General features: G+C 35.5%; 1 protein-coding gene across 2 annotated transcripts in view; it reads left to right on the plus strand.

Annotated features, from left to right (window-relative positions):
- Positions 1-7,459: 7,459 nt before the first annotated feature.
- The window catches only part of LOC145782473 (tubulin polyglutamylase TTLL5-like), a 35,037-nt gene continuing 21,928 nt past the window's right edge, over positions 7,460-20,568 (plus strand). For both annotated transcript variants that reach the window (XM_082594279.1, XM_082594273.1), the window contains exons 1-16: positions 7,460-7,595; positions 9,545-9,654; positions 10,222-10,304; positions 10,789-10,895; positions 11,436-11,566; positions 12,102-12,184; positions 12,321-12,475; positions 12,730-12,831; positions 13,775-13,974; positions 15,673-15,754; positions 15,967-16,028; positions 16,543-16,607; positions 18,414-18,470; positions 18,928-19,157; positions 19,582-19,642; positions 20,356-20,491. In XM_082594279.1, coding sequence (XP_082450405.1) covers positions 7,498-7,595; positions 9,545-9,654; positions 10,222-10,304; positions 10,789-10,895; positions 11,436-11,566; positions 12,102-12,184; positions 12,321-12,475; positions 12,730-12,831; positions 13,775-13,974; positions 15,673-15,754; positions 15,967-16,028; positions 16,543-16,607; positions 18,414-18,470; positions 18,928-19,157; positions 19,582-19,642; positions 20,356-20,491 — 1,762 coding nt within the window. In that variant the 5' untranslated portion in view covers positions 7,460-7,497. The remainder of the gene's footprint in view (positions 7,596-9,544; positions 9,655-10,221; positions 10,305-10,788; positions 10,896-11,435; positions 11,567-12,101; positions 12,185-12,320; positions 12,476-12,729; positions 12,832-13,774; positions 13,975-15,672; positions 15,755-15,966; positions 16,029-16,542; positions 16,608-18,413; positions 18,471-18,927; positions 19,158-19,581; positions 19,643-20,355; positions 20,492-20,568) is intronic.

Consider the following 20,568-nt stretch of genomic DNA (forward strand, 5'->3'; position numbering starts at 1 on the left):
GACTTGTTTTAAACTATTGTAGAATGTTTAGGATGTTAGTTACAGTTATTATCCAGAAAAATTCGTTTGGTCTACTTTTCTGAGGCTTAGTTTAGCATGACTACAAGTAGTTAAAAGATGATGTGAGTTTTCAAATTACTAAGGAATTGATTAGTTTATAGTTTGAAGTAGTGGTCTTTAAAGTTCATAAGTTTCAATGTACCAAGTATATACATCAGCTTACTAATTGAAGGGATTAATTACTAAATATTTGTGAAAGCTTTAAGCTGAAGTAGGCTTGAAATTAGTACCGTAATTGGCAGATGCTACTTAGCCAGCATCATTTCCAAAAACATTGTTTGATCGATTAATTCAGTTGACAGTTATTTTAAAAAGGTCTATAAAGTTGTTTTATTATGTGATACAACAAAACGGTGATAGGTTTCAATCTGTGATACTCAAAATAGCCGCTCCCAAAAATAATGTATAAACAAAGAGCATTAGCAAGACAAATTTGAGTACCGGTAAGTATGTAGGTTCAGTAATTTAAAGCAACAATGTCATAAATATTAAAAGTCCTGAGATTTAACTTAAAACTAGTTAGGCTGAAGGAAGATACAGCAGAATCAGATACGGTACCTACCGTAACTTGTTCCATATTTGGGGAACCTGGTTTGCGACATAGCATAATTGGTTATGTAGGCTACAGACTGGAAATTTGATTGAATGGACCAGTTAAGGCAGTTATGCTGACAAAGGTTATGTTTTGTTTATTTCCTTTGTGTTGTAATTTTTTATTAGCATGCCATTTTTTTGTAGGTCATCAGTCTACTTTGAGACTACTAGCAAACACTGGTTTAATGCAGTAACCGGTTAACCACTACTTTGCTTTGTATCATCTTCTTTTCGCCCTTTTTCACATCACAGAAAACATAGGCTAGCTTATGACTGCTTGAGGTTTCAGTGGCATGGCTGAAGTTTTTCTTGTTGAAGTGGCTACCGTTACTAATTGCTTGTGATCTGCTTGACATGTTACAAAATACCTATAGGCTATCATAACGTGTCAAAATCAACAACTTGGCATTAGGTTGCATCCCAGTTTCTTAACTAATTCACATATTTAAAATGAACTGCCAAGTTGTTGATTTTGACAATTTGAATATTTCAGATATGTTACATTTTAGCATGTTACTTGTGGGCCTGTCATTCCTGATTTTGAAAACAATTTATATGCTTAATACAAATAGAGAATGTTCATAAATACAGTATATAATATATATATATTTCTTACAATGCAGCAATAAGTGTACAAAAAGGTTTACAATTATACAATTCTTAAAAGTCATTAAAATGTTGTCACAATGCTTGGAAGCTCTTCAAGACATGAGTGAAGAACATCTTATATTTTTCGATAAGGTATGTTGAGCTTGACTTCTTTACATGCAAAATACTATTCAACCAAATATAGTTATTACTATCTAAACCTAAAGCTTACTGGTTAACAATTCTCCGCAACAGCATTATCTGTTAACCGGGTTATTATATTGTGATTATTCTTGTATTTTTTTTTGTCTTTTTGCATGTATGGTAATTAATATGGACTTATTGGTGTGATGCAAATAAATTGTAATAATAATATTATCAATATGAAATTTGGAAATCTAACCAATGAAATACTTAACTGCTTCAGGGCCTTCAGGTTGAAAAAGTTAGCTTTCAAAAGCATATTATGCAATATACACGATTATGCTGGTGCTACTTTAGAAGTGCATTAATTCAATAATTTTGAGATACCAGTAATGAACGTTCTTCTTTGGATGCCATTTTTTTGCATACTATATATAGCAATTGAACGTGACTTATTTTACATTACTGGTATGCTAAAGAACAATGGCATCACATGGTCACCTTAGTTCGGAGATATTAATGGCACTTGATGAAGATGGTGCATTAGGCTACTGAATTTATTTGTATTTTACAGTTGAATGAAGATTTGGATGGTGGAAATTCGCCTATGAATGGGGAATTTTCTTCGAAAAGTGGGGAATTACACTGACATATTGCTCAATGAAATCAACAACCTTAATCTGCCTAATGCATATCATGAGTATTGTAAACTAAATGTAAAGACAGCTTATTGCCGGACTTGGACTGTGGAAGGTATACAGCAATCCATTAACTGGAACCTCTACGATGGCGCTTTTGAAGAACTTTTCTAGACCCTTGCTATGTTGACATGTATTGTTTTCGCTGTGATGGTCAGAAATAAAAAAAAAAACTGAACTTATAAAAAAAAGTGCTGTATGCGTATGAGGAGTCATATTTTTACTTACCACTGCAAGACTTCTTACATGGTAGAAACAAAACAGCTAAACAATTGCATAAGCCGAACAGTGCACTTCGTAGGCCTAGCACTCCGAAAAGTATAAACAAAGTATAAACAATTCTAAAAGCAAACATTGAAGGGGGATTCCTGTTGTATTTTGTTATCCGTTTTTGATTTGTACAATAAACATCGTAGCATGCTTTTCAAGCTGATTTCACAGCACATTACTTTAATAAAGAATAAAATAGGCTTTCTATTATACCGTAACTTAAATACTGTAAAAAGTACACTGAAGGGTGCCAATGCGGCAATGATGTAGTTGCAGTGAAAGTACAGTAAACCACTTTTATAATCCCCATTCATTCGAATGAACTAAAAAGTATAAGAAACCATGCGGATTAAAATTCTCGTTTATATACCCATACTGTATGTTATATGTGAGGTTTACTGTACCAGAATATACAGTATGCATTGTAGATACGGAGTTCCTTCAATGCAGGTACGGATTCTCAAAGTGCCAATTTCAATCACTGTTTTATGCAGTTTTGAGTAAAGCGCAGTATGCCAGAGTGGTTAGTCTAATGTTCACTCTCAACATTAGATCTCTTCACTGCAGAGTGCTTCACAATATCTAAACTTTTGGCGGTACTGCTAAACATTCGAACTGTAGACGCAGTATCACAAGCAACTCTTTGATGCTGTCGACCGAAGTAATGTTCAAGAGGATTCTGCTTTATTCTTGCAAGTATGGTACATAATCTGCGCCAATAGCAGACGTTTCTCGAATTATTGCTGGTAAGGACGATACGAGAAGAGCATCTGAAGCCTTACTTAGTAGCATATTCTCTCTATTGACATCCCCAACTAAATCTGAAAATCAATGACCTATCATAAATAACATTTAGCAATGTATGTTACAATTAGCACACGTGTTCATTACTAATCAACTAGTGTTAGCGCATTGGGGCCGAGTGGTTAGCGCGTTGGGCTCGCAGTCGAGAGCTTGCATGTTCGACTTCAGCCACCCGCACTTACTGTTGTTTCTCTGGGCAAGAAACTTTACGATAATTGCCTCTACCTAGTGATCGATTTCGAGTAATGGGTAGTACCAAATTTAAGTCATAAGTAGAGTAGACAACCGGAAACAGACATTGCAGTCGGCTGCAGCGTGGGTCAGGTGTACGTCGAAAAGCGTACACCGATGCATAGCGCTCAAGTCCGCTTTCCCGCAATGCAGGATAAAGATAAACAAACAAACAAACACACTACACAGGGATGCTAGATTAGTGAATCTTCTCAATATACGAGTAAAGTAGCAGTGAGCACCATATGCTTATTGCTTAAATTTAAAAAAAAACATAATATGTGTGACACATTATGTGATTCACTAGGCATAAGCTCTTAATTTTTACTAATGTCAACCATCATGACATACAGCATAAAATTATACTATTTTATTGTGTTGATCTTACCTGATGAAACTGTTTTTCCCACTGTGCTGTTGAAACAGAAAACCTTTTCTTTTCATCACTTGGAACTTTGTACAAGTAACAAAATCCCATATTTGTAGTGTTGTTACATTGTGGTAAACAGCAGTTCATTCCACCCCATTTACGCTTAACTTGGGACATTATCAAACTAAATAATCATAACTAAGATAATTCACAACCCTACATAGAGTACAGCATTTGATTATGAACTGTAATGCTAATAACAACAAAAGATAATTGCTAACAAAGGTAGTGGTTAACCGGTTAATGCATTAGTGTCTGCTAGTAGTCTCAAAGTAGACTAATTGATCTTCAAAGAACGGCATGCTTAAGATAACAGGAAATTACAACACAAAGGAAATAAACAAAACATAACCTTTGTCAGCATAACTGCCTTAACTGGTCTATTCAATCAAATTTCCAGTCTGTACGTAATCAATTAAGATGCTATATATGTCGCAAACCAGGTTCTTCAAATACGGAACACGTTACGGTAGCCTTTCTGATTCTGCTGTATCTTCCCTCAGCCTAACTAGTTTTAAGTTAAATCTCAGGACTTGTAACCTTTGTGACATTGTTGCTTTAAATTACTGAACCTGCATACTTACCGGTACAGTAGCCTACTCAAAATTGTCTTGCTAATGCTCTTTGTTTACAAATTATTTTTGGGAGTGGCTATTTTGAGTGCCACAGATTGAAACCTATCAACTTTTGTTGTATCTTTATACACTTTTTTTAAATAACTGTCAACTGAATTAGTTGATCAATCAATGTTTTTGAAAATGATGCTGGCTAAGTAGCATCTGCCAATTACGGTACAAATTTCAAGCCTACTTCAACTTAAAGCTTCCACAAATATTTACTAATTAAACCCTTCCATTAGTAAGCTGCTGTATACACTTGATACATTGAAACTTATGAACTTTAAAGACCACTACTTCAAACTATAAACTAATCAATTCCTTAGTAATTTGAAGTCACATCATCTTTTAACTACTTGTAGTCATGCTAAACTAAGCCTCAGAAAAGTAGACCAAACGAATTTTTCTGGATAATAACTGTAACTAACATCCTAAACATTCTACAATAGTTTAAAACAAGTCTGCAACCACAATATCATCAACAGTTTCACTGTTGATAGTAGACAATATGCCTGTATTTGCATACCTTCCAAGCAGATTCTGTGATTTAACCATAGCTCTCCTAGGTGGCGCTGTAAACAACAACCTCAAAACATGACTTTCCAGACTATGTATATAGTGGCTCTGCCTAAACTACAGTAGGCTAATTGTAAATCAAGATTTTTGTGTAATTTTGGCTTAATTTCAAAAAACGCCGATGCATGATAGGCTCCACTTGAAACTCTTTAAGAGTGTTTGATGAATCAACCTGTTAAAAAGAACAGTGTTTTAATCGCTGGTTGCGAGCTCATTTACACTGTGTCTCGTAGAAAATTAGGATACATCGCATGCAGAAATTAGCTTTCACGATAAGAAACATGTTTTTTCATTTCCACCTAATTTGTGACAGACTGTTGGTTCTATGGAGAGTAGCAATTTGTTTTTTTTGACTGTAGAAATATAGTTTAATTCTCTCTAATCAGCTAATTGCCTGAGATTGAACACTATTCTTGTCCCGTGGTTGTCAGTTAATAATATTATATTGTATAATAAAAAAAGATAGTTGGAAACATGAGCTGGTTACTACGTTGATAGCTGAGGTTGCTACAGAAGCACTATTGTATTTGCTAGGCTTGAGCGCATGGGGTATTGTTTCATCCAGCATTTATTGGCGCGTATTACGATTTCATTCTGCAATAAACAGGTCTTTTGTTGTAGTTCAAACGTGTTCGACGGAACATAACTTTTTGTGGCTTTGTGTGTTTTTTTCCATTTACTGTCAATGTTAAGGTTGTAGGATAGGTCTACTACTGTATTTCCAACTAACATGGATTTATCGTTTATTTTGCCTTCCTTTTTTTCTCTTTTGATAAATCAATGTGAATGTGTGTTGTTGTTGTTTGACGCATGGTTAAAAATATTCCTTGAACAGAGCTTACTAGGCTGAAGTGGGCATCCACTCTTTTGCAAATTTATGGTTCTACCTTTTTCTCGACTTTTGCTATGTTGACGTGTATTGTTTTTGATATGATGTTCAGAAATAAAAAACAACTAAACTGAACTATCACTAGGCTACTACTACAATATGCCAAGGAGTTGCACTACTGTTACTCACTACCAGTCACTTGAAATGTAACGCGTTACCGCTACTCAGACAAAAAGTACCGTAGCATGCACTACTTCTACAGGTCTATGTGCTATTTTTTCTTAAACTGACCCTAGAAAGCTCTATTCAAGTAGCATTTTATATTCTGGTAAGCTTATAATAATTTCAAAATACCGATAGGTCTAATAATAATTGACTAATAGAATGGGTATTCATTTTACTGTCACTTTAGTTATAAGCTAATATCTATTAGTTGCCGTAATTAGTTGTGGAAATTTCTAGAAGTAATTAAGGTCACGATCAAACAAATACAGAATATGCTATGCTCAAATTTCACTCTTGTTTGGGATCATCAGTGGTGCATATCCAGTTTGTCAATCAGATGTTCAACTTGATTAAAATCGTGGATATCTTTAACTTGAGGTTTGATTCCCACAAATTTTGAAATCCTTGAGATTTTGTTAATCTTACAATTTCATTGCTATTTATAATTTGCTTTTAAAAATCAATTAGCCTATTATCAATTTTTAATCTTTTAAAAGTCGCCTTTTAACTACTGTAATCAATATCATCTTGTAAATACCAGCAAGGGGTGTCACTTTGTCATCAGTTTGACATTACTTAAGTTGAACTGTTAAATGTTTCTACTTTCTAGTGTTGCACGTTGTCCTGTACATGTTCTATTTATAGAATCATAAATGCTATAGCTGAAAACAGTTAATTTTGGTTAGTTTTTGTAAAACTAGGCAAATTGGATAAAGCAAGATTTCAAATTTGCGAATGTTTTGCATTCAAACTAATTTGTTTACAAAATGCAGCTAAACATTTCTGAAAATATTCATTTTTTCCAAAATGTGTTATTATAGAAGATAAATTAAATTCAATCAATCAATCAATGTTTTATTTGTCAGTAACAGGAACATAGGTACATGTTTGAAATATGCAATTAATGTACACAATGCAAAGTTACACAAGTTCCCATACCGACAGGGAGACAACGAAACGACCATACGGTCTACAAGTCAATTGCCACCCTACGGAAATGACGATTTTGCCATTTAAACTAAGCTTACAAGAGAAAAATAAAACGTTAAAACGTTAAAATTGAAGAAAAATATTTTGAGAAATCTACTTGGAAACATGACCAATCTTAAATCTTTTTTCTTCATTTTTGTTTCATCAATTAAGCTTCCTTTTAATAAATAAGTTTAAATGAATAACAACTACTTGTATGAAAATCTGCCAAATTAAAATTGAATTTTACTAATCTATCGTTAAATCGTGTAGAGGTAGAAAGAAACAAAAATTGACGTTGTTGTATATATATTGTACTTAAGGGGGAAGGGGATATAAACATTTAGTTTTTTACCTAAACAATAAATGCTATGAACTAAAAACTAATTTTATTGTAGTTTTTTTTTACCTATATAAATTTACCAGAATGCAGAGAATTAGCAGTTTCTGTGACAAATAATAATGCCTGGTACATCAGAAGTGACTTCTGATTATTCTGGTTCTTTGACTTCTACAAGCTCTGAAGATGAAGAAAAAGAAGACAGTTTAGCCATAAAGAGGTAGATGAGTGTTTAACTTTGAAAATATTGCTGTGACTAGTAGGCTATATGATTTATTCAAAAATTGTTATATTTCAAAACTTTGTTTTATATGCCTACTTATCAAACTATTACAAAACCATTTATTGTGATTTTTTTGTACATTTTAAGTAGGCTATTGCTTTGCCTTTGTGATTTAAGTGCTTAAAAGCAGATTTGCTGGAAAATTTTGTTTGTGATATTAACCATGGTGAAGAGTCAATTTCTTTGTGCATCACAAACATAAACCCTAAGTTTCATTATCAAAGATGCTCAACTTGTTCTTTTAAATTATGTCATGATACATGTGTTAAACTGTTGATTGAATATTTATCCTTGGACTGGAAAAGCTTCGTTGAGAGCTTAATCCTGGCAGTTTCGCATACTTGTAGAGGCATTGAACCACTGACGCAGGCCCGGTTACCAAAATTGACAGAGTGAAGTTTCCGATTGTTGAAGTGTTGTTTTTAGTTATAGCATAGCCTACATAATACATATGTTGTTATTCTGCAAATGTACTATTCTGCATTTGTATTTTTTCTGCATAATTATTCTTTAAATGAATAAAGTCAGTATTCTCAAAGTAACCTAAGCAGCCTGTTTCACCCTCTATGGATGATGAAAAGGTTCTCGAAAACCGGAATGGCCCGTTTCGGTGAGTCCGATTTGGTGAGTTCCCTATTCGGTGAGAGCCTTTTTTGGAGAGTTCCCTATTCGGTAATTTTTAAAAATTTTTTTTAAATTATCGGGTACGTAGCTTAATTATCATTGCCGTTTTAGGGTTAAGGTTAGGGTCTTATTTCAACGTTTAGCAACGTTAAAACGATGTTAAAGTGGCAATGATAACTAGGCTACGTACCCGATAATTTTCAAAAAAAAAATTCAAACAATCACTGAATAGGGAACTCTCCGAAAAAGACTCTCACCAAATAAGGAACTCACCAAATCGGACTCACCGAATCGGACTCACCGAATCGGACTCACCGAATTGGACTCACCGAATCGGACTCATCGAATAGTAACAGACCCCTAAAAAACATACAAAAAGGAGAAACCGGTAATAAGCAAACTTAGATAGGAATCAACATGACTGCCCTTATGAAAACCTTCAGAACACACTAAATGGTCACCACTAACGCATTCCACACAGCTCTCATTGACTTGAATTGGCTCTGCTTATCATTGCACTTGGCATTGAGCACCCTTTTGTGGCATTAATACTATTTATTGCATAATTATTCTATAAATGTATTTTTGTTGTCAAAGCAATAAATCTTTATTTTTCTTTAGGAAATGTTGTTAAATCAGAGATATTTCTTCAAAACAGGCAAGATTATATTTCCAAAGAAGCTTTTCAGTCAAAGGATAGAAATTGTAACAATTAGTTGATTTAATACAATCGAAAATGAGTAAAAATACAAAACCTTAATCTTCCTTGTGTACTACATCAATATTTACATTGTAACTTGACATTCAACACATAAGTATTTTCACAGTTCTATTTGGTCAACAAAACATTTTGAACTCAGGTCAGGTTTGATTTTTTATATGTGGTCATGATGGAAGTCAGTGGTGGCTCGTCCAAATAAGCTACAACGCTGCAGCCTACCCTTGTGAAATTGGTGAATGTAAAATGCTAGTTGCAATGAATACAGACATGTGGATTAATGTTCATTAACTGTGCTCATTAACAGGAATGTATGCCTTCTTACCTGCACACAAGTTGTTGTATGATCAGTTTTTCCCTATGTGCTATGTCTGTGTGTTTTTCTGGTTTGTGTACTATGCTTTATCAAATATTGTCTTCTACATTCAAAAGACCATAATTGTACAATTTCATGTCGTTGATCAAGGCCAGACTTTAGATTTCTTTTTTTTTACAAAAAGTGTTTGTGGGATACCAGTATAAAAACTATTTTGTTAAATTTTAGTGAGAATTCTGCACTGCTATGGACAAGTTCTGGTTCCAAAAAGTCACCTCTTATCATGTTTCGTCCAGAATCTCTAATTACCAGGGACAAAAAGTTGAAGTCTATTGGAGGTAGTGATTGTGTGCCGAAGTGTTCGTGCTAAAAGTCACATAATAGAAACTTTATCCACGGATAGACAATTAGTTGTCTCGGTTCAATTAGAAAACTCTTTCGTGATTAACAAATTTATTGAAACTGAGTTGACATTAAGATAAAGGATACCGTTGTTTGGTTTACAAGGTGAAGTCTAGCTTTAATGTCCTTGACAAGTTGCAACCATTATTTTACAAATGTATTTTTTTATAATTTTTAAGGCAACTGAATGATGACTTTACTGCAATGGCGTAACCCGTAAAAATTTGCACTTAATGTTTATTAAACTTCAGTTTATTAAACACTAAAATCGTTTATTGATTTCGCACAAGCTGTAGTTTTCTGATAGTTTTTGATTTAAAAGTAGTTGCTCTTATTTTTACCTTAATTGTCTTTATTTTGTATTAATGTCTGTTGCCAAACGGTGGTGTTGCGACTTTTCTTGGTAGGCCACAAACCTTTTATAAAGACCTCTTAGTTGCACAAACTAAGAGATACACTTACTTGATGATAACAGTTTACTGATTGGTCAAAATTTATACCAGAGCAATACCATCTTGCTTATAAAATGGTCAAGACGGAAAGCAAACTGGTACGATCAGTATTAGCAGCATACGGATTCCATGAGGTAAAAATGCTACTTGTCTCGTTTGCATTTTTTATGTTTATTTTGATTATAATACAGTAGATTTTGTGCTGTTAATTAGTTTCCCAGATATTTTCACTGTACCGCATCTCACAAAAGGGGTCAAACCTATTTGGTTTTGGCACATGCCCCTCTTATTATTGCAAATATTGTCACAAGTTTAAATTACTTTGAAAAAATTGCTGTCGTCTATACTTTAAATAGACTAAAATAAACTTTCAACAAATCTCGCATAAACTGTTAATAAAATGTGCTAGAATAAATTTTAATAAAATGTGCTAGAATACATTTTAACTAAACTGTCGTGTAAGTGTCAGTTTCCTACCATTTTAATATCAAGAATTGAAGCAGGTTTTACAATCAAGTTTAGTCTCCTATCGGTGCCTACTTTATTAGTGTTTCATTTTGCTAAATCTTTGAAGTACATTGTTTTATGTAGCCTATCTACTGTACAATTTGCTTTCAGGTCCATCAAAACAGCGCTGAGTTTAATTTAATGTGGACTGGAGCCCACTTGAAGCCCTTTTCTTTAAGAAGTTTGCAAGACTTTCAAAAAGTCAACCATTTTCCAAGGTGTTAAATCGATCTGACGCTCTGTCCAGTATCGATGCTGTATGCTCTGACTTTTAATGCGCATGTGGTGTTTACGAAATTTCTCGAAGGGCTGATGTTACATGTCGCTCATTGGTTTATTTACCGGACACTCTGTATGAGTGGTGGCTCCTGGGTGACATCTTAATGCTCATTTTTTCTATATATTGTTACAACCTAACACTCTTGCGATTTTATGGTCGAACAGAATGAGGTATTTGTGATACAACTCAGCCTTTTTGTACTGGATGATAGTTGCTCTTAACCCTAACCCCAAACGATATTTGTAGCGTTTTTAGCACAATCTAACCCCTTCGAAAAATGAATCACATTATACTACGGCAATGCAGTTTAATAAAAAATTTAGGCTTAGCCTACCCTTTACATGGCAATACTTCATAACGAAGATTTGAAATTTATCATAATCTCGTATAGTTAGCTGGAGCCTAGTAATAAGCCGAAGTCTTGTTATACCGTAGGACTGTAATTAATTTGCATTCACGTTGTTGATTGTCCTTACAGGTCTTACGAAATAACGAGGAAAGACCGTTTATACAAAAATATCGAGCGAATGGCCCACATCAAGGGTACAAAGCATTTCGACTTCATTCCAAAAAGTTACCTGATGCCAACCGAATACCAAGATTTTTGCGGTGAGTTGCTATGAGTTATTCGAACTGTTGTATCACTGAGCCTTCATTTCGAAAACTGAGATATAAAAACGATGTGTCTATATTTTTATGATACTTTGCATTTATGCGCTACCAATATGGATACCAAAATAAAATCCTACAACAACTTCTAAAAAACATTGCAGTTGTTCTTAAAGGTTTTATAAATAAGATGTCGAATATGGTGTATTGGAATGTCAGAAATATCTTGATAAGATGTTATGTGTGATGATTTTGTCTATTTCTTGCATATTCACCGGAATGAATTTAATCCATGCAAATATCTTTGTCACATTTTGTTGTGCATTTGATTTTTAGATTGTGGCGACTGGCGGTCGTGTGACTGCATTGGTTAAGTGTCATGAACTAAACAGACTTGCATAGATTCACTATTTTAGGGTTTGGATTTCGACACGTGGTGCAGGAAATGCGTTGGATAAGTTCCACGCTTTTGTTTGAATGTAAGCCTAAATGTGTTTTATAAAATAACTAAACGAACCTTTTTTTTTTTATTCAGCTGCCCATATGAAAGAGAGAGGTTCTTGGATTGTCAAACCTATCGCGTCATCGAGAGGAAGGGGTATTTACCTCATCAACAACGTAAGCGTATTTCTATTGACTCGAGATATCCGTTGTCGTGATTTTCGCACCCTGACAACCACCCATTCACCATGTATCATCTTCAGTTTCTTTTGTTTGCTTTTAGAATAACAATACTTTGGTTGTATTTGATCAGCCCAATCAAGTGCCGCTTGAAGACAACATTATGGTTTGCAAATACATAAACAATCCGCTGCTCATTGACGGCTTCAAGTTTGACGTCAGGGTCTACGTCGCCATCACATCCTACGACCCTCTTCTGATTTATCTTTTTGAAGAAGGTCTAACCAGGTTCGTTGCGTCAATTGATTTTGCGTTTTGTTTTCATTTTGACAAGTTTTTTTAAGATTTTAAGAATTTTAGCTTGTATTTTGTTGTTTTCTGTCAAGGGTTCAAATAAATAATCATTACGTATTTTTTTTTGTCTCTTTGTAAGGAATTGATACATAGCTGGAAGTGCTAGAAGCTAACGTACCTGGTATAGAAGCAAATATAGGCAAGAACTTATTATGTATTTTGCAACTGTCAGGTCTGTACTTGTTTAGGTTTGCAACTGTCAAATACGAAAAAGCCCACAAGCACTTGAAGAACCAGATGATGCATCTCACCAACTACTCCATTAACAAAAAGAGTCACGACTATGTCAGGTCTCTAAACATAGTTATATAAATATTTAGCACTAGAATTGAATATGCTGAGCACTGTTCTTTGTTTAACAATAAGCTTTTTTTCGAAGTGGTCCTCTTATAGTTGATATATGTTAGCCCATAGCCACCTGGAGATGCGGCCTGATTTGTCACATTTTGCAGAGTTCGATTACCGCTACTGCTAGTGTCTGGCTGACATTTTCTGAGGTTTTTTACTTTTTGTTGTCTCTTAATGATATAAAAGCTTTTTGTTGGCTTGGGGAAGCAGTAGCAAATGAGAAAAAATAAGTTTAAAAACGCTCAATCAGACTGTTATTGAAAAACTAACAGTCTGACTAAAATCTTCGAAATCAAATTGTCTTTGTTTTTCAACATCTCATAATGTTAAAACCTATTGTGTCGTCTGGGGAAAACAGTAAAGAAGGCGAAAAAATATAATTTTTCGAAAAATTCATTTAAACAGTCGCCCAAAGTTGGCATAATCTGGAAATTTCTGCAAAATGTGACAAATCAGGCCGTATCGTTAGGTAGCCATGGTTGGCCTCATCTTCTGCAGGGAAAGTATTTTCTTAAGTTTTATCTTGGAATTGCGCCTTTGTTATTTTTATATCTGCTTACAATTAACCCAAGTAGTTATCATCATCCTATACCCATCCAGTCCAGCAGTGGAAGCTTCAGTAGTTGGCAAGAAAGCCACTCTTTCATGCCTACTTTCAAGCATGTGCTTGTCTCGCCATGATCTAAGTCGCGGGCCTGCGGTGGGTGTCGAACAGGCGCCCCTTCTCACGTTTAAGGATTGCACTCACCACACAGTCGGCGTTGAATGCTTGTGAAAAATTAAAGCCTGGATTTCCAATGTGGACTTTGACGAATTCTTACCCACCAAAGACTGTAAACGACCACACGCAAATAAATGTTTTACCTTCGACTTCATATTTTCCAGATGTGAGGATCCGGATGTTGAGGATTACGGGAACAAATGGAGCATGAGTGCCATGCTGCGTTACTTAAAACAAGAGGGAATCGATACTTCAACGCTAATGTCTCGAATTGAATCTGTAATTATCAAATCCATTCTGGCCGCCACCCTCCCTATTGCCACCGCATGCAAAATGTTTGTCCCTCACAAAGAAAATTGCATTGGTGTGTTAATTGCATGATTTCAATGCAACACAATAACTTTTTGCAATCACTAATCACAGCTTTTGGACTTGGTGATTACGAGCTTTCCTAAGCAAAGTATTTTTGTAATTGAATACGTGAATTTATAAAAAGCCCAATTCTTAAGTTTTTTAAATTTCCCTTTTTGTGCTCTTCCGATTCCTTTCAATGTCTTCTGAATGATATCTGAAAAAAATAGCCAAAATTTTCAAGCCTAAACATGAAAAATACCCCTTCAATATTTCCATTGATTTTAAGAATAACCCACCTCAAAATTTTGGAGATTAACTTCCCCACCTCATAGTTTCTCCACAAAATCTTCACCGAGTGAAATTTTTAGGCATATTATTTCTTTCCAGCGTATAGTTGGTTGGTTTTGAGTCTTTATCCTCGCACTGACAAAGCTTTGATAGGTTATTCCTGGTAGTTTCGCATACTTGTAGAGGCTCTTGACGCAGATTGACAGAGTGAAGTTAGATGAGCAGATTGACAGAGTGAAGTTACCGAGATTGACAGAGTGAAGTTTTCCGATTGTTGAAGATATATTGCCCGGGTAATTATTTCATCCATTAGGTGCAAAAAATCATTATCAATCATGCTAAGCATATAATAAGCATACAATCATCATCGAAGGTCCACCACAAAACTAAATGACCAAAATAATTAAAACATGTTTATCTGAAAAAGACCTTTGTGGAAATTTGGCCCTTTTTGAATTCACGTATTTAATTGTAGCTTGGTATGTTTTATGATTATGCCCAACTTGTGAAAAATTGTCATATCTACCCTAATTTATGGCATAATGTTCAAATTCCTCATTTTCCGAGTAACTCTGAATGTTTTGAAGTTCACACATGGCTCACCTTTCATCAATTCTTTACAAAAGCCTTTCAACCGTTTTTTTATTTTTTTTATTTGTAATCTCACCCAATGTTCTTGCCTACAATTACTTCGGCATGTCGCCTTGCTCTAACCAGTATTTTTCACAGCCACAAATTTTATCAACTAAATAATTAATTTATTATCACTTTGTTGTCATCAAATTCACATCTTCATCTGGTTTTGTTATCTGACTCATACGTTTAATAAATGCCCTAACAACGCATAGCATATTTATGAGAAAGATATAACCTATGCAAGATGCAAAATTTATCAAGTTGTTCGAAACGAATCTGTTTTGGTCAAAACGAATGTGCTTAGGCCTGATTGACAGGCTGTTTGAATCGAATTGTTTCATTAAGAACCTTAATAAAACAAACAAATTTGAATTTCTAGACAATTTTAATAGGTATAACATTAAAAAAAAAATAGTAAACTAGAAAAAATTAGTAAATATTCAAACAACTTGGCGCAAGGTCACTTTAAATTTTATGGAATTTCTCCGTTTTGAGATCATTATGCGATTCGAGTTCAATATGAAACCTAATTGCTTTGATTTTCTAACCATACTAAAGAAAGTCTTCACTGAGAAGTTTAATATCAAACATGAAGCATTAAATTTTTGTCGAAAAGAAATAGTTTGAAATATCTTTGTTTCAAATAGCCCAAAATCATTCTCGTTTTACTGTTTGAATGACATTATGCTAGAATCATTGTTTGCATGACCAACTTCACTTACAAAAAGCCGGAGTATGACATGGATTGTTTGCATTCTACATAACTCATACCAATTTTCAACAGAACTTTACGGATTTGATATTTTGGTTGACGAGAATTTGAAACCATGGATTTTAGAAGGAAATTTATCGCCTTCGCTGGCTTGGTAAGTGAAAACTGGCGCTTAGACATCACCAAAGTCTATTGACAAAAGTAAATGCAGCCTTTTTCACTGTGAGCTTTTTGAATCTCCAAAATTTAAATTTCTACAACTAAGCTTCGTTTATAACGAAAAAGTTTTGTCATTGTACTGTCGAGTTTCTCTGACCAGTTTACTTGATACAATTTTAATTATAATCAAAGGAAATATTGTTTCAGTGATGCACCTTTGGACTTAAAGATTAAGTCCAGCATGATTGCCGACTTTTTCAGCATTGCAGGTTTGTTGATAGCTTATGATTAGTATGCGATCACTGCTGGTTCGATCTCACTGTATAGAAATTCCAATCCGGGACTCAGCCGCACATGACAGGAGAAGGGATATCACAGCTTATCAGAAGTTTGATAGACATTTTTGCCAATTTTGCTTGAAAAAATTTATGAATACAGTTTTTTTTTCTGTCTAATTATTGACAATTTCTGATAAATTTTTTCTTGTAAAGCACAGCACAGAGGGAAGCTCTGATTCCAACTCTTACTTTAGAATCGGACACTGCTTTTCATAATTTCCAGTCATAGTTTCATTTGCAGCAGACTTCAAGGAATGTTTTTCCGGCTGGCAAAATTGATTTTTTTTTACATTGTACTATGTACATCAATGTAAAAGCGACCAATTTAGCAATTTGGGTTTGTTTTTGATGCATTTTTTTACGCCTGCTTCTATTCCTTACATTTTTGTGTAAAATCCCTAGTAAGGCATTAGTTTAGCTTCAGTCTGTCTCATTTTTGTTTCAGGCTTTCGCTGTGTCGATCCCATGGCGAAGCGTCCTGCCAAAAAGCCTTTATATGATTTGTTTCAGGTGCGTGAACTTGTAATCTATGTACAGTAGAAGCTGTGTCGTATTATTAGGGAGAGTCGAGAAATCACTTTGACCATGAAGTTAATGTTTTCGAAAAATGGTTTCTCTTGGGGATGTGAGCAGTGTGCATGTATGAGCAACGCATTTTATGCCACTCCCCAATGAGGAATGGCATCTTCCTCTTTTTATGAGTTTGGTACTGAGAGACATATTATGGCACCATATTATCAAGAACTGTTTACTCTCTTTTGCCCTTTCTTCCTTCATTAGTCTCATTATAGTTGGGGAAATTTCTCTAGGCCTGGGGTGGTAAAAAGACGGTCCCTCGGCCCCAGAGGGTTAAACTGGCAGGAACATCATCTTTACTTCACAATGTAGATATTGACCTGTTTTAGCCTGATGCCGCGAGTTCACTGTGGTATTAGCGAATTGCACTAGCTTTCGGAACACAGTTCCCTAGTCATGTGTTATGACGAATCACCAGTGACGATCGGTGAGGGAAAGCAAGGAAAGCAGTGCTTACCTGAGCGAAAACTATGCAAAATATAATGACTGAATTCTAGGTTTAACTTCTTATTATTTTTATCAAGTCTATTTTAACTTGAAAATTACTGTGTTCGTGACTAGAATTACTCGTAACTCTTGTGAGTATCTAAGTCCTCACCAAACCGCATTTCTTGCCTATAAATGCCAATTAACGCAAACGCTTTTGTCAGAAACCATCACTGAAGCTCCAGGGAAATCAACTTTCAAAAGTGCTTACCTTACATTGAAAAACGCCTTCGTTTTATCCAATCCTCAATCGTTTTGCAAAACGACACCAGCTGCTTAGCCAATCAGATGTGTTATCTGGTGTTATGGTTAAACTTGCTTTCCCAGTGACGTCAATGCGTATCTCATAGCGGTTGCTTTTGGTTTCAGGCGAAAGGAATACAGCCTCTACGCATGAGTGATTTTCGGGCTTGTAACTATAGGCTACTGAGTACGCTGAAAATAAAGCTGGTTCTCTTACCAAAAAAAACATAGATTATACAATAAGACATGCAATTCCAAAGGGTACATTAACCAACCAGTACTGAAACAGCACAAGTGTTTTTTAAATTCTTTGGGTCAATAGACTGACATCACAAGTTCAGAGCAAACATACTTGTGTTCTTCAAGAATGGACTAGCTTAATTTATAGGCTAATTATTTGCTCTTTACTAGTGCACCAGTCCAATGCATGTTGTAAATGCTTACAGATGACATTGACAATAAGTTTTTGTGCTCAGTCTAAAAAAGCAGCCAACATTCTAGACTAGTCCCAGTTTGATTGATTGATTGAATCTTTATCCTCGGGCTGGGAAAGTCCGAAGATTTTGTTTTGGAAATGCTCTCAGAGCGCACCAAATTGGAAGTGTTTTTCAAAATTTTCTGGGGGAGGCCCCCCAGACCCCCCGCTGGAAGTGTTGCCTTCGGCAACACGCCTTCGGGCTTGGCCCGACGGTTACGCCCCTCGTGCCTACTACCTTGCTGCAACATATTTCCAAGTTGCTTTCCCAATGGTTTAAGCCACCGAACGTCACTGCGAATCACTAGGAATCAGTATTCCGAAAGCTAGTGTATTAGTGCAATTCGCTATTACCACAGCGAACTCGCAGCATCAGGCTAAAACAGGTCGTTAATACCTACATTGTGAAGCAAGCAACGATCATGCTGCTAAACGCGAAACTCAATCTATAACGTCATTTTTGTTAAACACATTATCGTGTAATAAACTTGTCGTTGTATGTAACCACTGTCAAGCAGCTCTTTTGTTTCATACAGCGTCCATACTCCGCCCAGCGAAGTGCATCCTTTATAGGGGGCTCATCCAACCGAGGGGTAAGTGCTGTTTTTGTTGTAACGCTTAACTACTTCTCATTTAAAAGTAACGCATGATTATCTTGATCTCAATTCAAATAACCTTCTATAAGAAGGTGCAATGTATCTTCAACGATGGGGAAATGAATCAACGCGTACTTCTAGACTACTAATATCGCCGCTTGTTTTACACAGTGCTGCTTACATAGATACAATGCTCTCAACGCGAAATGCAGCAGGTAGGTTCAACGCAGCTGTGTACAGCGTTACTCAAAATCCATTCCTCCAATTCTGAGTGCTAAGCAAGAACGAGATTACGTGCTATTTTTATGAGGTCGTTAATGTGATCTGACAGGGCATTGAACTATTGTCTGTGGATACTGAGATGAGACAGACCCTCTTACCACTGGGCCAGGAAGCCAGTATGTAAAAGTTGATAATTGTTTTCTTCTTGAATTAATTTCTTAAGCAATTGCAGGTTAAACGGCCATCTTCAGCTGGTTATAAAGAGATTCTTACCGGTGTATCGAAACTCACTCTCTCAACGGAGGAAAGTCGCGCAATTGCCATAGCGAAGGAACAGTATCAGCGCAGGGGAAGTTTTGTTCGGATATTTCCAACAGTTGAGACGTGGGAGTTATATGGCTCTTTCTTGGAATACAAGTCCAACTTGAATTTTCTGCTGGCACAGAAGCTATTTCCCGATAGGTAATCACCAAAATTCTATCAATTTTTTTTGCAGTTAAGTTATCGAGAACACTGTGGGACGCAGTAATCAGTGATACATTGGGAACGCTGGAAAGATCTGCGGGCTCAGTATGTACTTCTTGCTCATCAATGACAGCACCTTGACGCGAAAGATGCAAAACCGTCCGGCTTTTCGGTGCTGCCAGTCATTTCTATCATTATATTTTTGTGTATTTGTGTTCCATTCTTTCTCTGCTCGTATTGGAAAGGTTAATAAAATCCCTCTCTCTTTCTTTATCTCTTTTTTTTTTCTCGACTGTGATACATACGACGACGAATTACGAAAGATTCACTTTGAAATTCTGTATTGATGTACCAAATCGTGATTAAACTGGTGCAATAACTCATTTGTTACTAACAGCTTTGTTGCTACTGTATTGCTTAGGGCAAAGCCTACGCACTCATCATATCCATCCTCAAAAAGTCGGAGTGTGAACGCAAATCAAGTGAGAAAATCAAGTGTGAATTGATTGGTGCTTGTGTCTGTTTCACTTTTTGTTGATTGACATGTGACTCAAAGTGGACATACGACGCAACGCCTAGTTTAGAACTATGGCGACTCAGGGATACAAAACTTTATCTGTTTGTTGAATTTAATTGGAAGATCACAAAGTCGCTGCAGCATATTTCTTTTGAAAGTTTATCAATTATGAATGATGCAGTGATGTTGTGTTTATGCTGCTGCATTAGAAATTATGTTCAGTGAAGATAACATACTGACACTCGTGTAGACGCTTTAGAATAGAGAGATTTCATCAATGTTTGTCGCTTAAATTATTTAATTTTAGTAAGTGCTGTTCCTTGATATCGCATTCTTACTTGGTTCAAAGAGCAACTTGATTTTTTTCATTGCCCTTTACTGTAGAACGCTTGAAATTACAAAGCGTACAATGCATTGTAAGCTTTTTTTCTGTGCTTTTATATGATAACTTTAAATTCAACAAGTCTGACACGTAGATTAATCGACAACATCATACTTTTCCAGTACACTTTTTCTACATATTCAAATTGAGGCACAGGCGTGAATATGGCATGGGCAATTTTGAAGAGGCTTTGTCCTTTTATAGTTTCTGTCTTATTCTTTCATCGTTGTTACTAAATCGTGTTCCGGGAGCTACGTTACGTAATGGCCTCGTGGATGATGAAAGGTTTTGTTTAGATGCTGGCGAGTCGTCGCCAAGTGATTTCGGAGAGGTTTCTCCAGTATGAACGGAAGCTTTTTTCTTTGGAGGCTCACAAAAAGAGAAGAGCGATTTCCACTCAGAAAAAGTCCAAGTTTCGAGAGACACCTGTTGGTACGTCTCGCTCCATCATCACTTTCGACAAAACAAAGTCATGTTTTATACTGTTGTGCTGACCTTCCTTTAGACGT

This window comes from Aplidium turbinatum, chromosome 1 (genome assembly GCF_918807975.1).
Source record: "Aplidium turbinatum chromosome 1, kaAplTurb1.1, whole genome shotgun sequence".
In the NCBI taxonomy this organism is placed as follows: domain Eukaryota; kingdom Metazoa; phylum Chordata; class Ascidiacea; order Aplousobranchia; family Polyclinidae; genus Aplidium; species Aplidium turbinatum.